This window comes from Eretmochelys imbricata, chromosome 3 (assembly GCF_965152235.1).
Source record: "Eretmochelys imbricata isolate rEreImb1 chromosome 3, rEreImb1.hap1, whole genome shotgun sequence".
Classification (NCBI taxonomy): Eukaryota; Metazoa; Chordata; order Testudines; family Cheloniidae; genus Eretmochelys; species Eretmochelys imbricata.
The window spans coordinates 63,077,369-63,101,251 of NC_135574.1; the positions used below are offsets into that span (position 1 = coordinate 63,077,369).

General features: G+C 39.3%; 1 protein-coding gene across 2 annotated transcripts in view; it reads left to right on the forward strand.

Annotated features, from left to right (window-relative positions):
- BCKDHB (branched chain keto acid dehydrogenase E1 subunit beta) overlaps window positions 1-22,712 on the forward strand; it is a 297,162-nt gene extending 274,450 nt beyond the window's left edge. For both annotated transcript variants that reach the window (XM_077812742.1, XM_077812744.1), the window contains 2 exons: window positions 17,033-17,211; window positions 22,479-22,712. In XM_077812742.1, coding sequence (XP_077668868.1) covers window positions 17,033-17,173 — 141 coding nt within the window. In that variant the 3' untranslated portion in view covers window positions 17,174-17,211; window positions 22,479-22,712. The remainder of the gene's footprint in view (window positions 1-17,032; window positions 17,212-22,478) is intronic.
- The last annotated feature ends 1,171 nt before the right edge of the window (window positions 22,713-23,883 follow it).

Below are 23,883 nucleotides of genomic sequence, written 5' to 3' on the forward strand. Positions count from 1 at the left end.
GATAATCAGGATGGCACATTTACCACAGTTGACAAGAAGGTGTAAGTAACAGTAGGGGGAAAAATAAGCATGGGGAAATAGTTTTACTTTGTGTAATGACCCATCCACTCCCAGTGTTTATTCAAGCCTAAGTTAATTGTATCCAGTTTGCAAATTAATTCCAATTCAGCAGTTTCTCGTTGGAGTCTGTTTTTGACTTTTTTTTGTCGTAGTATTGCAACTTTTAGGTCTGTAGTCACGTGACCAGAGAGATTGAAGTGTTCTTCGACTGGTTTTTTAATGTTATAATTCTTGACATCTGATTTGTGTCCATTTATTCTTTTACGTAGAGACTGTCCAGTTTGGCCAATGTACATGGCAGAGGGGCATTGCTGGCACATGATGGCAAATATCACATTGGTAGATGTGCAGGTGAACGAGCCTCTGATAGTGTGGCTGGTGTGATTAGGTCCTATGATGGTGTCCCCTGAATAGATATGTGGACACAGTTGGCAACGGGCTTTGTTGCAAGGATAGGTTCCTGGGTTAGTGGTTCTGTTGTGTGGTGTGTGGTTGCTGGTATTTGCTTTAGGTTGGGGGGCTGTCTGTAAGCAAGGACTGGCCTGTCTCCCAAGATCTGTGAGAGTGATAGTTATAGTGGAAACCTGAAGAAATATGCTCTCAGTTTAAAGATAAACATGTAAACAATTTTTGTAAGGATAATTTAAAGAGAGCCTATTTTTCCTTCTTTGTCATTTCTGAATGCATTTTATGGAAGTTATATTCTTAAAAAGTGTTATGGAAGAACACCAAAAGATAACCCCACAACTTCATCATAGCCAGAGACATCTATGCATAGAGGATTTCCTCCATACATGGATTTCCATGGGACAATTTGGGCCCTTTTTTGAGAGGCTAAATGTCTTAACAACCAGTGAAAAATGGCTAGTTGTGAAAAATGTTTGATTATATTAAATTTACAAAATAATTTAGGTTCACGTTTTGTGACAAATTGATCAGCATGGTATGCTGTCAAAAAACTCATCTTGCTAGAACAAAATGGGAAACGTATTGTCCAAAATTACATCATAAAACTAACTAGAAGTACTTCTCCTTAGAATATTGTTAGCATGTGATGAGTAAAGTGTTACTCCCCCTAGGAAGGGTATGAAATGCAGGATATGTAGATTGGCAAGGTGCTTCATTGCAGGGAAGCCTGATCTGCATAGACAGCTATGAAAATAAACATGTCATTCACTAGCTATTAAAACTCTAAATGCAGGTTCTTTCAGTGAATTCTTGGCTGGCACATTTAACCTAATCAGAAAATGTTTTTGAAAGATTTTAAAATAGCATTGTGGGCCCTGCCTGGTGATAATATTAAATACTAAAATATGAGTTTAATTATTAATACAATATCCTCTCTGTAATTAAAAAGAGCAGGAAAGGGGTAAGATCCTCACTTACCACAAAGAGTGAGCAAATATGTATCATGTTGTTCAGCCATGAGAAAAAAATGTTAGTGGTAAATAAACTGCCAATTCTGCAAATATTTACATTAATGAGTAATGTATGCAGGGTAGTAGTCCAGTGGATTTGTTCATCTGCTTAAAGTAAAGCACATGCATGACTGTTTTCAGGATCCAGGCTTGAGTAGATGTAGTTAGAAATACCCACGGAAGAAATAAAAACAAAATAAAACGAAACTCTGCAGATACTTTGTCAGGCTTGGGCCAAAGTCAGATGAAGTTATCATCTTTGTCTTCAATGGGCTTTGTATCAAGTCTATAGAGTGTATGTAGATCCTTACGTTAATTCTTACATAAGCAGTACTAAGGCCCTACCACAGTGTATGAAAATGTGCAGCAACCTTTTTTAAGGCCCTTGAACCCAGTACATGTGCAGACATTTCATATATACTTAAACATCCACTGATGCAGTTAGTTTTTGCCATACTGATTTTGCCATATTTTTGCTGATTGCACATTAAAAATTCTGCACAGTAATAATGTTCTGTTTCTGCCCACACACTGAGGAGCATGCTTTGGCTTTGCTATGTCTCTTTAAATATTTCTTCAGGCTACTGCCCTACTTTTTGGAGTTTGCAGATCTGTTGAGGTTGATTCTCTGTGGGTTGAGTTTCGTGTTGTAAATTGGAATGGTTCTGTGACATGTAGGACATTTTAGTATGTGTATAGAATTTGGAGGCTAGCATTGTAGCAAATGGCTATGATTTTCAATAGATAAACCATTCAAGACCTTAGTAACAATTAGTAATGGTATTAAATCACAGACACAGAGACAGAAAGTGTGTCACTTTGTATTAAATGTATGAGTAACAGTTATGAGTTCAAGTTAGTAATCCTAATGGTGTGATACCAGGGGGTACAGCTGAGGGAGAAGATATGCACTCCTGGCATTCAGGTTCCCTTTTTTGCTTATAAATACATCTATGTATTGTAATTTGTCCCTTTTTTCTTCCACCACTGTTGTCATTAACTTATTTCTTGAGCTCCATCAGCATTCTCACATTTTACAAAAGATTGACCCCCAAAGAATCTTAAAAGAAGACTTCAGATACATATATACAGTATATGTGATTTGGGAGATAGACTTTAGATGGTATCCAGATTTCATCTAGATCTGGCGAAGTGCTGAGGGGCCAAAAATCAATTCTGGGTATTATTTGTGTAGAATTGTCACTGGGAAGTGGCCATCAGCAGGGTAAGCATTCATCCTCCAAAGAAAGAAATACATTTTTAAAAATCACCATTGCTTTATGGTAAGAGCTTCTTCTGGCAATCTGGGGTCCAGTTGCACCCTCGTATTAGTGTTCTGGGGACCCTCCATGCAGGTTCCCTTTGTCTTGTGCAGTAGATTTTGTGGAGAAGAGTCATGCCCCATATCATACAAACTGTAAACTTGCCAGGGCAAAACTTCATTGTTTCTGCCAGTGAATCATTTCAGGGGTAAAAATCATTCAAGTCTACCCTAGGGCAAATTTATCCAGGGGTATATTTTAATCATATATCATTTTCACTGAGCATGTTGGCCATTTTATAGTCAAAATAGTCATGATGATGTTTTCTACATGCAAAAGGGGGGGAGGGTTTGGGGGAGGGATGGGGGAATGAGGGAAGAGAGGGTTTTTTATTGGTTTGTTTTTGTGACAAAGAAAAGGAATTTGACATGCACAGAAAAGGTTTCACTTTTTCCACAGACACCAGGGCAATGTGGTGTCGCTGACATTTATCAATTTTTGTACAGCTCTACTCCCAAGATGTCTAACTTCTCACTGTTAGTAACCAAGTAACCAATCCCACTTCAAATAAGAGTCATAGAGTCTAAGGCCAGAAGGGACCATCAGATCATCTAGTCTAACCTCTGGTATATCACAGGATTTAAAAAAAAACATGTCAATCCTACATTATAGTATCATAGAAAGTATAGCATGCAAAGCCTATTGGGTTCATGCCATTACTAGTGAAGGATTGTTTCCTGCAGGACATTTCCCTACTGCTTCATCCAGTCTAGTTTTAAATATCTCAGAGTATAAGGTTCCCACCACGCTCCTTTGGAGACTAGTAAACAGTCTGTGTTCTCTATCAGTTAAGAAGTATTTCCTAAATTTATCCTAAATTTTCATTTTTCTTCATTTGATCCAAGGTAGCCCTCTCTACCTCTCTGACGTTTACACCATTCAAATATTTGTACTCTTATCATATCCTCCTGCTTCCTTTAGTCATTATTTAGACAAGCTAAAAGAAAAGGAGTACTTGTGGCACCTTAGAGACTAACCAATTTATTTGAGCATAAGCTTTCATGAGCTACAGCTCACTTCATCGGATGCATGCAGTGGAAAATAAAGTGGGGAGATTTTATATACACAGAGAACATGAAACAATGGGTGTTACCATAAAAACTATAACAAGAGGGTCAGGTAAGGTGAGCTATTACCAGCAGGAGAGCGGGGGGGAAGGAGGGCAGGAATCACATCAGCCACGCTGTCAGAGGCTCGTTCACCAGCGCATCTACCAATGTGATATATGCCATTATGTGCCAGCAATGCCCCTCTGCCATGTACATTGGCCATACTGGACAGTCTCTACATAAAAGAATAAATGGACACAAATCAGACGTCAAAAATTATAACATTCAAAAACCAGTCAGAGAACATGTCAATCTCTTTGGTCACTCGATTACAGACCTAGAAGTGGCAATTCTTCAACAACAAAAATGTCAAAAACAGACTCCAACAAGAGACTGCTGAATTGGAATTAATTTGCAAACTGGATACAATTAACTTAGGCTTGAATAAAGACTGGGAGTGGATGGGTCATTACACAAAGTAAAACTATTTCCCCTTGTTTATTTCCCCCCCTACTGTTCCTCACACGTTCTTGTCAACTGCTGGAAATGGCCCACCTTGATTATCACTACAAAAGGTCCCCCGTCCCCTCCGCTCTCCTGCTGGTAATAACTCACCTTACCTGATCCCTCTTGTTATAGTCTGTATGGTAACACCCATTTTTCATGTTTTCTGTGTATAGAAAATCTCCCCACTTTATTTTCCACTGCATGCATCTGATGAAGTGAGCTGTAGCTCATGAAAGCGTATGCTCAAATAAATTTTTTAGACTCTAAGGTGCCACAAGTACACTTTTCTTTTTGCGGATACAGACTAACACGGCTGCTACTCTGAAATCTGTCATTAGACAAGCTAAGTTATACATACTCTGTTTCTTTCTTTTCCTTAGAACTTTATTCCTCTAACCTCCTTCACTATTTTTACTGCTCTTCTGTGGACAACATCCAGTTTGTCTACATCTTCCTGGTAATGAGGTGCCCATATATGGACACAGAATTCTAGGTGCTAGACTCTTGCAAAGTACTAATATGTATGAGAAAGAATGTGTTAATGTTTTGGAATGCTTACCTGAGTTGTCTTAATTGCTGCTGTTTGTGGGCATTAATCATTCATTAGTATTTTGTTTTCCCCCATTGTGTCTCTTTTTCCAACTTTTCGTGTTTAAATTCAACATTTTCTTTCTGCCACCAAAGGATTTAATGAGCTGAACGGGGACTGGGACAGATCCACCCACACGTGAGGGTTCATTCTGAGGGAGAGCAGGTGTTGGTGGTGCTGATCAACATGTCTCACAGTGCCCTAAAGGCTGTGACACATGCAAAAGGATCAGAAATTTTGCATCAGTTTTTAAAAATATTTATCATCCATGTGCTTAGTTATCCTGCTGCTGGTTCACTGCCTTGTTTCTGTGCTATTTTAAATCAGCTGCTTCGGGAGCCAGCACTTCCAACTGGTGATTTACAGGAATAGGTAGTTCAGGAATCTGGGCATGTAGCATGAAAGAGATGCCATTTGTATAGAAGACTGAATGGAAGCCAGGAAAAAAAAGATTGTTTTTAAAAGCCAGGACAGTGACAGTCTGTTTCAAAATGGACCATCCAGTTAAAAAACAGATGGGAGGCAAATGACAGCTCTTAAAAGTATTATTGTTTTAGGTCCAAATTTAATACAGGCAGTCCTAAGATTTACAACACAAGTGGTTCCTGAAAATTGCGTTGTAAGTCGAAACATCATAACTCGGAACCGCAATACACTGCATTGCGGGACCGAGAGTCATTAAGTCAAAACCAATTGTCCAAAGTCGAATCATAGAATATCAGGGTTGGAAGGGACCTCAGGAGGTCATCAGGGAGTCAATTCAGAAACGTCCTATGTGCCGTTCATCGTAAGTCAAATGTCGTAAAGTCGAAGACTGCCTGTAATGCTGATGGCTGCGGAAATGAATTTCCAAAAATGATTGGCCTTTCTTGCGTTCCTATAGAGTTTCCAGCTAGTAGTTTGATGATCTGTTCCTGCTTTATTATGGGATTTATGTATTAGGGACCTCATCTATTATGAATAAAAAGATAAGATTTGTTTTCAGATCATCTCTGCTTTTGAATTTACATTATTACATTATATATTTTGTGGTGAGCTGTATGCTGTCCACAGTACAGCCAAACCCTCCCACATACCATCCCATGCCACTTTCCCAATTTCCCACAAGCCCCAGACCAGCGCAGCATATGTGCTGTTTCTGAAGGAAGTGCAGAATTCTTACAGACAGTGAGATGTTTCAGTGCCTGACCCCTCTGAGAGAGTAAACTACTCCCTTTTTCTTTTCCTTTCTTTTTAAGAACACAAGGAAATTAAGTTCAGGAAGAATAAGGAAATTTAATGTTAAGGTGGAGAATTTTGACAAAATTTTGCTCAAAAGTTAAAGTTCTAATAACACAAGAACCCAGGGTAGTAACATAGGAATTGAGATACTGGATCTGACCAGTACTCTGTCTAGCCCAGTATCCTGTCCAAGAAAATGCTTGACAGGAAGACGCAAAAGTGGACAATTATTTAATAGCCTTCCTCTGAGAGAGACTTCTTTGTAATCCTAGTCAGTTAGCATTTGGATTATGCAATTAAACACAAAGATGTATAACTCTAATTCTTAATTATTGCTGTGTATTTTTTATATTATCTAGTTTGTAACTGTTCTCATTATTTATATAAATTACATTACACTTTTTTGTGTTGATCTGTGTGGTGCCACCCAGTATAGCCAATCTTTTTTTGACAACTAATGCCCTCTTGGTCTCAAAATCTTGTGGCAATGAGTTTCACAGGTTGATATTCTGTTGTTCACCTAAAAACAAGTATTTTTAGCTTTAAATTTGTTCTTTCAATTGCATTGAGTGTCCCCTTGTTCTTGTGTTAGGTGAGAAAGTAAATAGGAGTGCCTATTTTATGCTGAGTGTCCAGCAAGAGTGGGAATCAGAGATTTGGCCCAGGAGTAATTTAGAACAGACTGGAGTCTGCTCTAAAGTTTGCCTGTGGTGCATGCCAGTTGGGGATTGTTGGAGTTCCTTACCATCTGGCCACTCCCCTAACCACACCTTTCTACCTCTAACATACTCCTCTTCACCTTTTTTCTCTGAAAACTGTGAGGATGGTGGCATAGGACCAGTTATAGTGACTGTGCACCTACTGGAGAATCCCTCGTGCTAGGGTATTACCATGACTTTATCCATGCTATTATAGATAGTAGGTAGTAGATAGTAGAAATATGGTTCCTAGGATCACCATAGAGAGTGATCACTTTAGATAAGCTATTACCAGCAGGAGAGTGGGGTGGGGGAGAGAAAACCTTTTGTAGTGATAAACACCCATTTTTTCATGGTTTGTGTGTATAAAAACATCTTCTGTATTTTCCACAGTATGCATCCGAAGAAGTGAGCTGTAGCTCACGAAAGCTTATGCTCAAATAAATTGGTTAGTCTCTAAGGTGCCACAAGTACTCCTTTTCTTTGTGCGAATACAGACTAACATGGCTGTTACTCTGAAACCTACGTTTAAAAAAAATTGTTACAGAGCCATCAAGATGTACCCATCCAGTAACTGAGTAATTCTGTGATCTTATTGTAACCTTTGTGCTGCCCATCTCCGTCTCCACTTCTGTGTATTTATTCTTCTCACTTGTATCACAGCTAAAATTTATAGTATAATCATTTTGGGGTAAGGACCTTGGTTTTTACTTTTTCTGTAAAGTGCCTAGCACACCGCTAAGTGCTGTAAAATAATAACTGAGAGCAAGAATGTGCCCACTGGGACACAGAATATTACATCAATAACATAGAGTTTTAAAAGACGTCAAATGCTGAGGTAACTTTAAAAAATGAAAATATTTCTGTATTGTCTGCTATTGTTTATATATAGCAAGAGAGGATAAGAAATGGATCATAAACACATGGATGAAGGTGGGGAAAGGAAAAGAATAAAAGACACAGAAGTGGGATACTTAAAGGAAAAATATCATCTCCCTTTGTGTGTCTTCTCTTTCTTTCCAGCTCTTCCTTTAACTAAGTAATGCATAATTTGCTACTCACAGAACCAGTACACCATTTCCCAGAAGTCTGGAAAGCAACCCAGTATCAATTTGCAGCCAAGCATTTGCATGTGTAACTCTGTATGTCAGTAACACTGAATGCTGCAAATTGCCTGTCAGGTGAGGCATTGTGGGAACATTTCTAAATAGTCTTCAGTTAATAGCCAGATGCATATAAGCACTTAGTCCAATTTGTGAAGTTGTTGGAAAGAACTGCAGTGATTTTAATCTCTTGCAAGTTGGAAAGGGATGGGGAATATTCATATTCAACATAATGTATTTTAAAACATGTATTAGTTTAATAGTTTTATCATGTTAATCATATCTCTTTGCAAATATCTATAACTTCTAATATATTATTCAACATTTCTCTCCAATAACAGTGGCCCCAATTCAGCAAGGTACTCAACTTATGCTTAACTTCAAACACTTGAGTAGTCCCATTGACTTCAATGTGATTACTCGCATGGTTTAAAGTTTGGTATGTGCTTACGCACTTTGCTGAATCAGGTCAAATCTGCAAAAGAAAAGGAGTACTTGTGGCACCTTAGAGAGCAATCTTTGTGAAAGTTTTCCACTGCAGCATGCTACAAATGTATAATAGTGGGGGAAAATCAAAAAGGGATTTAGGAAAATCAAAAAGGGAGAAAACTTTCTGACACAGAAAACAAATTTAGAATATAATCGTAAAAAGTTTAGCAAATCCTTGAACTTAACATTTGTAAAGATAGGGCACATTTTTGTTCTGAAGTGCTTGGTTTGAGTGATCACTTTGTGAATTTTGAGAATGGATTTTCAAAGGGATTTCTGCTCCTAAATCTCTGAGTCACTTTTGAAATATTCCCCTTAAATGCATCTAAATGGCCACATAATTAAGATTAGAGAGCATGGGTAGCTTTATAGTGTGACCAGGTATTCTCCTATTAAGTTTTAGGTGAAATCTTGGCCTGATTTAAAGTCAATGGCAAAACTCCCAATTACTTGACTGGGACCAGAATTTCATCCCCAAAATTTTAGCTTGTGGGGAATGATTTTATGTCTTATCTGGACACTTTTCATATGTATCACTGCCATTTTTTTCATGTGAATTCTCAGCCACATATGTCCCTTTTTAAACATATCCTCAAAGGAGAGGATGATATGTTCTTTTATTTTTAAAAGTGTGACAAAGTTTTACATCATTATAATACCAAATAGCTGCCTGGCTCTCTTCCAAACATATTTTCAGAAGTACCTACACTGTCGTGTTTCTCAGCAAGAAGCTGTCTGAGAGGGAAAGCAACTGGTCAGTCAGTGAAAAAGAATGTTACGCCATTGTCTACGCTCTGGAAAAGCTATGCCCATATGTTTGGGGACGGCGTTTCTACCTGCAAACCGACCATGCTGCGCTACAGTGGCTTCATACCCCCACGGGAAATAACAAAAAACTTCTTTTGTGGAGTTTAGCTCTCCAAGATTTTGATTTCGACATACAACACATCTCAGAAGCTTCTAACAAATGATGCACTCTCCCGTGAAAGTTTCCCAGAATCAACTGGTTAAAATCGTCCTTGAGATGTGGAAAATATTGTAGTCTTTATACATTTGTACTTTATACATTTGTCTTTATACATTTATACATTATATTTAGAGGTGCATGTGTCTTATTAACTCTGTTTTCACCTAGAGCTCCAGGAAGAAATCACAGCCAGTGGTTCACCCTATCTGTGATTTGGGGAGTGTGTCATAAATATAAAGGGAAGGGTAACCACCTTTCTGTATACAGAACTATAAAATCCTCCTGGCCAAAGGCAAAACCCTTTCACCTGTAAAAGGTTAAGAAGCTAAGATAACCTCACTGGCACCTGACCAAAATGACCAATGAGGAGACAAGTTACTTTCAAAGCTGGTGGGGGGAACAAAGGCTCTGTCTGTGTGATGCTTTTGCCAGGAACAGATCAGGAATGCTCTTCAGAACTCCTGTAAAAAGTTAGTAAGCAATCTAGCTAGAAATGCATTAGGTTTTCTTTTGTTTAAATGGCTGGTAAAATAGCTGTGGTGAATGGAATGTATATTCCTGTTTTTGTGTCTTTTTGTAACTTTCGGTTTTGCCTAGAGGGATTCTCTGTGTTTTGAATCTGATTACCATGTAAGGTATTTACCATCCTGATTTTACAGAGTTGATTCTTTTACCTTTTCTTTAATTAAAATTCTTCTTTTAAGAACCTGATTGTTTTTTCATTGTTCTTAAGATCCAAGGTTTGGGTTTGTGTTCACCTGTGCAAATTGGTGAGGATTTTTATCAAGCCTTCCCCAGGAAGGGGGGTGTAGGGCTTGGGGGGATATTTTTGGGGAAGAAGTCTCCAAGTGGGCTCTTTCCCTGTTCTTTGTTTAACATGCTTGATGGTGGCAGCATAGGGTTCAAGGACAAGGCAAAGTTTGTACCTTGAGGAAGTTTTTAACCTAATCTGGTAAGAATAAGCTTAGGGGGTCTTTCATGCAGGTCCCCACATCTGTACCCTAGAGTTCAGAGTGGGGAAGGAACCTTGACAAGGCCTGAATACCAGGAGACAGCACCTTGCAACACCAAATGTATGCCTCATTCTCTGCAGTATGATTTCATTCCCAGTTATGTGAAAATATTCTAAAACTTTCTGATCTGTTGTGAAATTATTCTTGCAAATATTTTCAGCAAATCTGTAAACTAGTAATAAATTTGAAAGCCTAGGTTTTACCAGTTCCACTGAACTTCTGTCAGTAGTAACTGACTTCATTGACATTGTTACTGACTTCAGAGGAACTACTCATGCTACTAAATATTAAACTTATAGTGTTTGTGGCATCAGATCCTAATTCAGCATCCAGAGAATGTAAAGGTAGCTATGGTGGCATAAATAATTAAAGTCCCTGTAAAAGTGTCTGATATTAGCAAATACCTCCAGTGGCCAAAAATGGGACACTAGCTGGGGAGGGCTTTGAGTTACAATAGAAAATTCTTTCTCAAGTGTCTGCTGGTGGGTCTCTCACACATGCTCAGGGTCTAACTGATTGCCATATTTGGGAGTTGGGAAGGAATTTTCCCCCAGGTCAGATGGCAGAGACCCTGGGGTTTTTTGCCATCTTCTGCAACAACAGGTTACTTGCTGGTTTGAACTAGTGTAAATGGTGAATTCTCTGTAACTTGAAGTCTTTAAATCAAGATTTGAGGACGGCTGTAACTCAGCCAGAGATTATGGGCCTATTACAGGAGTGGGTGGGTCAGTTTCTATGGCCTGCAATGTGCAGGAGGTCAGACTAGATGATCGTGATGGTCCTTTCTGGCCATAAAGTCATAAGTCTAAGATATACTGTTGTAGAGTATATCTGGATACTGGATCACTCTATGATTGCCTGTTCTCTTCATTCCTTCTGAAGCACCTGGCACTGGCCACTGGTGGAAAACTAGGTGCTGGGCTAGATTGATCTGACCCAGTATGGCCATTCTTATGTTTTTAGAGGACTCTCCCACCACATTATTTAAAATAATATATTGTAAGCATGATAATGAACATTCTTTTAATAGGTTTTATGTAAGAAAATAACCAATTTGTTACCTTAACTTCCTATATTATTTTTCATTATACCTAGTGCAGTTTTTTTATCAGCCAATCAGTTTGCTAAAACATCACTTATTCCAAGAAGATTAACAAGAAGTGAAGTACAGAGTACAGTACTGATCCTGCAATTAGATCCATATGGGTATGTTCCTGCATGGAACTACATTGACTTCAGCGGGACTGTGCAGTTGCAGTGCTTCACCCACATGGATTTAATTGCGGGATTGAGACCTCATTTTCCACCTCGGAAATAGGTCATTGATAAAATAAAATTTCTTATTTGTCAATGTGCAGAAGAAAACCCTCACAGTCAGGCACATATTTTTTTTTAAAGCCCCAAACAACCCAAGTTCAAATACATTGTAGTTCCATCACTTTGCTTGTTTTTTATTTTTTTCAGATTGTGTCAAGTAATCAAGCCTCCATCACACCCAGCTAGGACTTCTGGAAGTCCAAAAAATTTCTAAGCAGTGTATGTGCTCAAGATGAAAAGCTTTTAAAATGCAGTATAAAACTCTCACATTTTTTAAATTGCAGCATAAAGGCTGACTTTAACAGCCATTAGGGATTCTCTCCCTATAAAGAGGAAATCCAAGCAGTGGTTTTGGAAGTCTTAAAATTTATTTTATTTTAAATTAGGTATAATAGTGATAACATTAATAGAATGAAAGTCTGCAACCATTTCATATGTAAATGTCTTAGGTTTACCATTATCTGTCAGCAAGGAGAGACCATTACTGGAGCACAAACTCATTCTATCCATGTTATCACTTGATTTGTATTTTTCAGTATTTATTATGCAACTTTTCCAAATTACGTTTCTTCAGGTTTTAAATAGGGACACTAAACAATGTAGAATACTTAAGGAGGGCTATAAAGATTGAAATACTTGGATAAATTAAACTAAGAGCCTGAACCAAACAAAAAAGAAGGCTGGGATGTCACTCCCTCCATGTGTAAGGGCAGTTTGAATACTACAATTAGAATGAATTAATACTGGTTCAGGGAGATTATTAAAGTAATATAGAACCTTTCTAAGTTGCTGGTTGGAATTCAGTGTGGATCACTAATGACTGCAAGAAGGTGGTAGGGTTCTTCAGTTGAATTAACCTGTTAAGTGCTGTTGGAACCCTGCAGGACTGTTGGACTGATTCCTGCTGACTCGTTGTGACAGGGATATAATGCGGAGGAATGGCTCAAGAATGGAGGTTCTTGGGCTCTCGGACAGAGAGAGCTCTTCAGGAACACCCTGAGGAATATCTGTGTTCAGGCAGACAGCTGAGAGTTAAGTTTCTGCTCCTGCTATTTGAATTACCAAGGAAGACAGACCCTAGAAAGAGGGTACAATGATTCTAAATACAGTTAGGGTGACAAACGGGGGTGGGGCAGAAAGAGGCAATCCCCACCTGCTCCTAACACATTAGGTAAAATTTTGTCCCCTGGCTGGTAGTGCTACTGCAGCCTCAGAGGCAGTGCAGTGCCGAGCCACCAGGTCGTCTTCCTCTGCCGATAGAGAATGGCAGCAGTGCAGGAGCTCGGGCTGCTGTGGCTGCCAGTAGCCAGGAGTGGTTCTGCCCCTTCAGGTTCTGTGGGGGAGGTGGAGAACTGAGGAACTGGCTCTGGGGGTGCTGTTGAGGAGGGAGGATACTGGCACTGGCAGTGTTGTGCGGGAGGTGGGATGCCAAGGACTTGCAGCTGGCTCTGGGGGTGCTGGTTATGGGGAGCAGGCAGCGGTGGCCTGGGGAATGGCATTGTCACTGCCACGCTCTTTTTTTGCTGTGCAGCCTGCGCAGGACCCACCCAGGAAGCTGAACTCCACCCCTGTCTCCTAGTAATGCCTGAGATGGCGTGGGGCAGAGCCAAGCTATCTGCCTAGTGCGAAGGGCTCAGCCTGGCTGCAAGGAGTGGGGGGATGGTGCAGAAAAGCACCAATCCTGCCCAGCAATTATACTTCATGGCTCAGGCTCCGATTTGGTAAGGTCCACCCCCCCTTCACCCACTGGACTCTAGTCCATAAATATTCCCTCTCCACAGTGTGTACCCCAATCTTTTCCTTTTGCCAGGGTTTCCTCCCCACAAACCTCTCAATCCCACTCGACACCCGGAGATCCACAGCCCCTAAACTTTACCTTCACTCCTCCTGGAGCCACCATACCAATCACCAATTCTCGTCACAAACCCACCCCACAGAACAGAAGACCCCCACACCATTTAAAGTAATTATTACTTGATTGTTTTGTCACTACTTCGTAGGCTGAAGAATCACTGTTTTAGTTAGCTTGCAAAACCGATACTATTCCGGGAAAATTTTGGGTAACACTCAGTAAATTTTTTTTATACTTCACCCTCCCTGCTCAAGACCCCAGGTGGTGCCCCTGAATACAGTGTTTGTGGAACCTGTTCAGCGAAGTATGGGAACTCCACCTGCTAGTGACTAAAAATTCATTGTTCTTTGATGGCTGTCAGGTGAATGGCGTAAGTGAGATGAGATGGTGGCCTTAGTCCAGCTCCTGGTGGGCAAGTGTTTGCAACATTGCAGTAGCCTCCAGTAAAATTGAAACTGAAGGCCAGAGCTTAAAAGGCCTCTGTACAGATGCATAAGGTGTGGAATAGGCTCCAATGAAACTCAACTCTAAGCTTCTGGGGTGGGACTGGCCACAGTTTCAGGCTTGCAGTGCTATGAGAGCGTGGACTCCCCCAGTCCGTGATCCTGTGGCAGCTAGGTATTCCAAAGGGGAAGTAGGGTCACGGCATAGAGAGCTAGATGGCTGTGGAAAGGAGTGCAGCTGGCCTACTCGCCCTGTGCATCTGGGAGCTCCTGCTGCTGTGCTGCAACTCCACCCCACCCCTGTACAGATAGTTTTTGAACAGGCATTACTATGTCCCAAATAAGCACTGTTATCAGCAGTCACAGTACGAGGGCCAAGGACTGACTGCATATGGAGAGTACACTGCCCTCTCCCCCATGAAGATTTTCCACCAGGCAGGGGTGAAGCAGCATTGGAAGCTTGCTGTAGCTGGTCTGTGGGGTTAAAATAAAGGATTTTTGGTCTCTGTTACTTTCCATCTAGCACTTCTCACAACATTAATCTCACTTTATAAAGAAAATCCAACCTTAAAATGCTTAAACTCACATTATAATGAAAATAATACCAAGTAGCAAGAAGTGGTGTTACTTAAATGAATCACTTAGTGGGTTACTGATATTCATATGTTCGTGCTTCTAGTTGACAGTTAAGACAAACGCATATTAAATATGGAAAGCAATGTGATTTCCTGGTATAGGGGAGGGGTATGTCCCAATCTGAAGTTAATTTACCACTCTCAATATTGCTATTTAAGACTCTAAACTCTGCAAGCTTTAAATAGTGATTTTCTTTTCCCTACTGCTATCCCAAAGCTCTGTACCAACAGAAAGGTCAACAAGAAAGCCAACCTGAAAGCAGATCCCAGAAAAATCTTTGATAATTGCCAAGTAAGCATATATCCACACGTGGACAGTTCATAGGTTGACCTTTTCACTAGGAAATGCAATGACACTGGGTTGGATTGCATTACCTATTCCCAGTGTTTTCCCCAGGAACTGAAGTTAGAGGGGATATTCAAATTTACAGGGAAATGGGGGCCAAGGAGTGAGACCATGAGGGTGAAGATGAGCTGTATAGCACCGTAGTAAAAACTGGAAAAACATAAGTTTTAGATTTCTGAAACAAAAAATATTATTTTTTTAAAAAACATATTTAAATTGACTTTTGGAAAAATCATAATAATTAAAAGGTTTAGTACAGAAACTCCCCGAGATAACGACCCCTCGAGATAGCAACGATGTGAGATAATGACCTTGGAAAATATTATGCATTTTAAAAATCTTAGCCTACTAGGAAATGTATATTTATATAAATTTTCCCAGTCACAAATCTAGCATTCTGAAGCAAAGTCACTAAAAATACTAATCTGGTTGTTCCAAGAATGAGAAATTGTATTACTTCCTTCTATGTATACATAAACTTTCATGAAATTTCAGTAAAAAAAGAGGGGTTAAGTTTATTGTGGCTGCCTGGTTGCTGTAAGCAAGTTTCATACATTTTCATCGGCAAGGCAATTTGGCGCTAACTCTTGACCCCACATTTTAAACATTATAAAACACCAGTAAACATCAGCATTTGATTTTATGATGATTGCTTCTTGTTTATCAATCACAATTTGAAATTATGAGGTTGGCCACATCACCAAAATGAATATGCCAACATTGTCACAACAAACATAGCTGTGTGAGGAAGCTAGTCTTTGTTCATACTTTTCAAACCTATTATGATTTTTCGGGTGAAAGTGTTTTATCATATATATGCTTTTAAAGTGTGTATTAATGTTTCAATTTCAATTCAAATTTCCAGCCAACAACTAAATGCAATTCTTTTCCAACTAGAATTTTTTTAGAACAATTATATCTAGTTGGAAAACAAGTGAATTGGCAACACAGCTAACTAATGACCACTAGGGGGAGTAATGGGGGAGGTCAGAAGGGGTAGGGAAATCCTTTTCCTCCTGCATTTTCTATTTCCAGCTGCTTTGAAAGAAGATGCTACCATACAATTGCATGTGAGTAATATGGAGAAACAGGACGTTTCTGCAATTCACTTGTGTTACAGGTATCTCCTATGCATGCCATCATGCATGGTGAGGGATGACCTTTTACAAACCTAGGCAGATAGCTCACTCTTGGGTTGAAGAGTATCCTTGTGTGCAAAACAATCCAGCAATCTGAGAAAATGTCTAGCATCCCACTATTGAGAAACATGGGTGTTTGACAGGAATTGATTATATCGGTCCAGTGGAATCTACACAGCCCAAGCCTGGAAATCTACACAGCAATGAAACAGCCCTGCAGCCTGAGCCCCACATGCCTGAGTCGGCTGGCACAGGCCAGTCATGGGTGTCTAGTTGCTATGTAGACAGACCCTCAGAACAACAATAATTTTTGTTTAGAGACCGTGCTTTTGACTTTGAGAATGTGCTAAGCACATGCAAGTTCATGGATTTCAGTGCCAGATGCAACTGCTAAGCACTTCTTGGGTTAAGTCCCTAATACACTAGAAATCTAAATCACTTTGTATATGACAGTCACGTATATAACAAATAATACTGGCTTTTAGATTATTTGATTTTCCTTATATGTTTCAATGTGGCATGGGAAGTATAAACTTTTATTTCTTTGTTCCTGAAATGTTGTTTCCTGGCAGTGTCTCTGTTTGGATGTATAATGGATGTGCTAAATATAATCTGCATGCAGTTTAACATAAAGCACATCGAAAATGAATGTAACATAAATACCAATTGTTATTTTAATATAAACTGCTAAGAAGAAAGGGAAGTTTTACTTCTGTTGTCTGGGATGTATCTATGCTGTGGTATAAATAGAATGTTTGAGTTTTCAGGTGTGTCAGTCTGCACAGCTCACCAGAACTTAATTTGTGAAGCATGGCTTCTGAAAGTAAAGGCCTTACTAACGTTCTTCCTTGTTTTTGTTAACAGGAAGAGTGCTTCTTGAACCTAGAGGCTCCTATTTCAAGAGTATGTGGCTATGACACTCCTTTCCCTCATATCTTTGAACCTTTCTACATCCCAGACAAATGGAAATGCTATGATGCCCTTCGAAAAATGATTAATTATTGATAGAATTATTGATGAAGCCTGCAAGCATTCTAACCAGAGTAAGTGGAAGATTTAAAGGTTAAAGTACTAGTCATTTTTAAAGCAGGAATTGGCTATTGCTGCTTACGGTCATGGTTCAGAAAGGTACTTAACCCCTTGCCTAACTTTAAACACATAAGTAGCCCCACTGAAATCAATGCACATGGTGGAGCACATGTTTGAGTACCTTGCTGCATTAGAATATAAAATACTTTGCATTCTGAGAAGTGTGATTGATTAAGAACAATTATTGATTGAAAGAAAAAATCTATATTGCTTCAAATATTTCACATATGAAAGCCCATTCTGTTTGAACTTTAAAACCTCCTATGGCTCATGGTGGATTCAGACCTGTGAAGTGCGGGTCATCTTCAGCTCATGTTGACTTTAATTGGAACTGAAAGTTCTCAGCTCTTTGCAGGATTGACCCTGCGTACAGTGCACTGAAGACGTGAATTTTCTCTAGTCTTATGTTTCAGTTCAAAGATACTTGTAAGCCTATTATCTAAAGTTTATTCTGCAGATAATAACCAAATATTGCATTTTCTATATAATTTTTCCAGCTACTTTGCCCACTCACCCAGTGAGACTTCAGCTGTTTGCAAAATCCTGCAAGCAAGCAAGTACTTTATCAAGCGGTATTACTTTCCATTACTTGTATCTAAATCATTAGGATGTTTAAAACACATTCCTAGTCTTAAATTTCTCTTCAATATAATAGCAAAAATCTGTTCTCTTCCTTCATAAACATACATAGTGTTAGTCTGTTCATCGGCGAACAAAGTCTTGAAAGGAAGCTGAAAATGACTTTAATAGATCTTCTGTATTTACTGTCTGATGTTATGATGTAAATTCGTTTTAAGCAAGTAGTTGACTTATTGTGGGTTTCAATGACAGCGTAAAATAGTAGCTGTAGTTAGATGTACAATGGGAGGCAGTTGCTGGGATCCATACTTCATGAGTCTCCTCTTTCTAACATAAAAAGAAATTAGAAAATAGCATAATCCAAAGGTACTTTATACATTGTGAAGTTCCTCTTGCTCCCACTGAAGTCAGTGAGAGTTTTACTATTGACTTCAGTGGCAGCAGGATTATGCCCTATACTGGGGTCCCATTCTTGTGTTCATATTTCCAGTATATGGCTGTGGTCTCATGCAAATATCGTATCAGAACATACACTGTGGATAATGTAATGTTCTTACCTCAAAGTCTTGAGCTGTTATACAGCTTCACCGATGCATAGTATGTATATACCTACTGCTGACAGCATTAGGACAGGTCTTAATGCTTGAGGCAAGTACTAAGTGAGGAACTACCATTCTGCAGTGTCCAGTTAAGCTCTGAAGTCTTAGTTGAATGTGTGAGGTGCCTTAAGTGGCCAGTGTCTTTCATTTTTTTAGATTTTTTTTTTTTTCAGGTCTTTTTTGCCCTGGTATTTGTTTTCTTTCCTTCCTTTTGTCCCCAGAGTAGGAAGCTTTAAGAGCTCCCCTACATGTGATCAGAAGTTTACCCTTTCAGATCACTAGTCTGTTTTGCTCAATCCAAAGAGTCCGTCTCCATAAAATAATAACTTAGTAACTCGACATTTACCATACTCACATAGCCACTGTACTATGTCATGTGAAATTCCATAGCATTTCTGTATTATGGTATGCATCCAGGTTTGGCCTATCCACAGCTCATACATCCCGTCAGCTTATAATTATTTAGGGGTATTGTTGAATTTAGTTTTTACAGTAAATATTTGCTTTGGCTTCTTAAAAATAAATGGATGTTACAGTTTCTTGTGCAGGTAAGACTGAATTGTTATTGCTGTGCCTTTATTTCCACTTGTAACAAGTTTTTCCTTGTTTAGTTAATATTTTTAGAAATTAATCTACTTGTCAGAGACAGTAATTACAAAAGATCCGTGTTCAGCCATCTGCTCCACAGAGTTCAGATGGAAGGATAATGTGTTTTTATCTGTATTGCTGTGAAAATGAAAGGATAATTGTAGCATTTGCTGGCTGTTGCACTCAGTGTAATACTCATTGGTGAGGTGGTGTGTTGACCCAGAATTTTGAAGTCAGTATGTCCCAAAGCCATTTATATGCGGGGAGCCCAGTGATCTCATGTAATAACAACCTTCTAAGAGACTGAAGATGGTCTTACAGTCCATGAGGTCCCAACTAGAGCAGAGGGATATGTTTCTAGAAAGGCAGATTATCAGACCATGTGTTGTCCCTTTCTCATCCTGTTGCTGGGAAGACAGAGGGGATCTACAGGTGCGTATTTCTGTTCCCTCTGAGTATACTGCCAGAGTAGAGTGTAGGGCTGGCCTGTTAGCTGCAGCGCTGGCAAAGGCTTTAGGATCCCAAATAGCCACTTGCTTTGGTTGTGCTTGTGAAAAACAACTAGATGTGCAGCAAGTAATTTTCGTGTTTCCCACCTGTGATCAAGTCTTCTATTGGAGACTTGTATCCATTACTTTTAAGCGCCCTGAAAAAATGGTGCCAATTAATCAAGTTACAGGTTGGGGATCAGGGGAGTCTGTGCAGGGAGTACTCTGTGGTACATTTTTTGTATCTCTCTAACTTGTAGTTATTTGTATTGATATTTTCAATATACATCTCTATCACACAGTATTCAGAGAAGGAATGATCTATAAATCCATCCCTCTCCATTCACAGGACTAAGCATTTCTGACTCAAAAGGTAATTCTGAATGTTTTCCAGAAAAACAAGGGCGCTTGTCCTGCAGCTGGCTGAGCACAGGTTTACCCTGCAACCAGTGGGGCTGCATGTAAGCACTCGGATTCACTTGCAGCTTTGTGCCTGAGCCTAGTGAAAATCTCTGAACTGGAGACTGAAATAGTTCATTTCTAAAAGTAGCCTCTGCCTTGTGCCACTTTTTTTTTCCCCCTGACTGGTTGCACACGTGTTGACAATATATCACACGTACACAGTCATTTCTCTCGATGTTGACATTTGTCATGGCTTTCCCGTTCATAGACTGAGTTGATAATATAACGTTGTCTGACTCATCAATGAAAGATAGGAAGCATGAAGTTTCCATATAACCAAGTCAGACCTGTAAACAGTTTCTTGGCTGCTAGTGAGCTCACATTAGACATGGCACTGTTAAAATCTGTAGCGCTAAATGTTAGCTTCCAGGTCTGCAGCTGTGTTTCAAATAACACTTTGTAGTAGGAAAGCAATCAAAATGCAAAGAGGGAATGAGATGAACATGAATATATATTTCCTGTATAGCTGGTGGTGTTAGTGGCTATTCATAAAAAAGCCAACACATATTAGAAAGTGCCCTCATGTGACACACACAATATCAGGGGCAGTTATAACACAGATGGCAGAGATGTCACCAGACCATTCCAGATGGCCTCCCTCTGGCCATGCACAACTTTGTATTCTAGAGGACTATATTTTTCTGTCTTTTGCCAACATCTGCATTTGGAGATTCATCTGTATGAGAGAAAGATATACTTTATCTACACCTGTTACACATGGGTATGTCTGTGTGTGCATTGTGATAATGTAGGTGGTGCTAGTAGTTACTCCTATTTAGGAAGTTACCTAACACTTTCCGTCTACCATGCCCTATTTTCAGTTATAATTTTGCCAAACTTAAGCCATTCAGTCTCAAATTCCTTGGCTTTCTCTACCTCAAGCAGATTTTTTAAATCTCAGCAAAAATAGCTGTTTCTGAGAAAGAGGTTCGGGGGGAAATTGGTAGTTTTGACAATGTTAATTTTTTTCCCAACCATTTCTCTGAAGAGTTCTCATGCTTCATTGGTTTGGCATAGGGACCTAAAATTTAGACAGGCAATAATCCTGGGGCCAGTAAGGTGCCTTTTGCTCTCCCTATGAAAATCTATCCAGATTTTGGTGAATTATAAACCTCTGAAAATTGCCATTTGTACATGCTGCTAAAATCTCTAGACATTCCGTCTGCACTGATCATGCTCTGGCCCCACAACTCCTTGCATTCTAGCTACAGTGAGTATATTCCAGCTCCTCTGAACTCCTACTTGCTCCCAGTCCCACTCAGCTTCCTACACGTAAGGCACAGCTAGCGCTCCAGATGGGTCATAGGAGGAAGGAAAGTATCATTCTTCCCCCTCCCCATTTTACAGAGAAAGTATGTGAGAGGTTACACAAGGTCACTTCTGGCACATCAATAATAAAACCCAGGTGTCTAATGTGGCAGGAACAAGTCTCACCCACTTAACCACACTGCCTTTCAAAGTGAAAGTACCAGATGCATGTGCTTGGCTGTGCTGTCTATAACCACTAGAACATTCTCCTCTGGAGCCTGGAATAGAACCCAGAAGTCCTGATTCCCAACATCCCAATATGCTACTGGCAAAGTGTGTTTGGCATCCCCCACTTGTGTCTGGTCCACATAGCAGATAACAGCCTGTTATTCCTGCCAATTTTTTCTTTAGCTAAGCTGATAGAGATCGGTAGTGCTGTTCAAAATGTGTTGAGTTCAGACCTTGCGGATGACCCATCTTGGGGGGTCAGCATGGTTCCAGATGGAACTTCAGTTTACTTAAAAAAAAAAAAAAAAACCTAACTAGGGAATTATATACAAAATATTACAATAAAATTTATTTCATTATATGATTACATACTGTTTCTTCAACAAGACACCTTCCTCATCAGAATAGCGTGACTAAGGCAGAGAGTTAAATGAAGAAGAAGGACATTCTCTTTTGCTTAAGGCACTGGAGTGGGACCTAGGAGAACTTAACCTGCCATAGACTACCCAGCCAAGACTGTATAATAATACATATGCATAAATGGTCCAAATTACTGTTGCATGGGCAACCTTAATTCTGTCATTTCCTAACTTTCACCTTTTGCAATCGTAATACTCTTTTAATGTAGTTTTCTATATGTAATAAATATATTCATATTGTTAACTGACAGTTTAGATACCTAAAACATTTTATCTATTTTGCGCAGTGTAAGGAAATAACAAAAATAGCCTTGAAGGTAAATGTTCCAGGACAACATTTACTGTTGGACTGTATAACTGGAATAAATTGGAGTAAAAGATATTGAGTTAGTTGTGTTTAGAAAGTCTCCTGCCACCAATAAGGTACAAGCGAGTTTAATCAAAATTTATACGTGATATGAGTAAAGGGAAATCATCTTTTATATCCTGCAGGTAACATTATACATGAAATGAAAGAACGAGTTTGTGGTTTGGGGAGGTACGTATTTAAGCTATGGGTATTATTTTCACCCTAAATGTGTGTAATTTATTTTATCTTCTACTTTTGCAGAGATAGGAGGAAGAACAAGAATATACAGAAGCCTTCTTTAGAATTCTTGGCATTTATTCAGATGTGTGTGTTCTGGAAGTCCTATAGCAGATTATCTTCTCTGAAGTAAACCCATCCTGAATGTCATCTTGGCTAATCTTCAAAAGCTCAAATTTCCCCCTAATTATGAAATCAATGATGGACAGGTGATTGCTGTAATAAATAGTTTCAGATGTATTAAAAAAATAAATTCCAGATGTAGTATGAACTTTATTCACTTTGCAATGCTTCACGAGGATACGTCTTTAAATGACTTCACTGTGTAAATATTATGTGGGATTTTATTCAATAAAACATATTGTACTCATGTGGTCTCTCTTTGCTTTTTCTGTTTTGGGAAAAGTCCAAAGAAATTCTTATTTGGTAACTATAAATTTTAAACAAAAATAATGTTGAAGCAGCAAAACTGATGTGTGTGTCAAAATGGACAGTGGTTGCACGCTTTCTGACATTGGGGCCAGATGGTGAGGGCAGGACTTGGGAAATGTGGGATCAATTCCCTGCTCCCCACAGACTTCCTGTCTGACCTTAGGTTCTCTGTGCCTCAGTTCCCTATCTGTAAAAAACTGTGATAATAGCACTTCCCTACTTCATAGGGGTGTTGAGGATAAATGCATTAAAGAGGGTGAAGCATTTTGAGAGCTACTGATGAAAACTGCTGTATAAGAACTTGGTATTATTTTCATTATTTTATTACATGACCACTGTCATTAATTGTCATTTTTCATCACTATAATGGTCTCCAATAAGAAGATACTAAAGTACTGATTCCTCTCCTCTCTCTTCCAAATTAATTTAAAATGTGCAGTGGGAGAGGAGCTACTGATACTGTCCTGTATGGCTGTATAGCTGATGGGTTTCATTGCTAAATCTCTCTCTCTTAGTGTCCTTATGTTTCAATTATTTTCACCTTTAGCTGTAGGATGATGCTGGCTGATGGTGAATAAACAATGTTAAGTCATCAAAAGAAGGGCAATCAGGTCTCTTCCAAACTGAAATGAGTGGTGGGAGAAGGAGCTGTGCAGGTGCCATTTTCCGTTAGGCCTACAGTATTATAGAAAGGATTTTACAATATAATCTATCAGTGCTTACCTTCACTGTTGTGGAATGTCTCCAAAAACAGACCTCGCTACATAACCTGAAGGGCACTGACCCTCCCGAAGAGCAAAAAGAATTCAGACCCTCTGGACGTCTTGAGAGGTTTTGCAATATTCAGGTTTACCCAGTTTTTTGTTGGTCATGCCTTTCATGTCCTCATCAAGCTGTGGGCAGGGCTTAAACAAGCCAAGGGAAGAATGGGTATCCATTGCCATGAGCATTCTCTCAGTGGATGGCTTTGTAAGGGGTTGCAGAGCCTATTACGGCA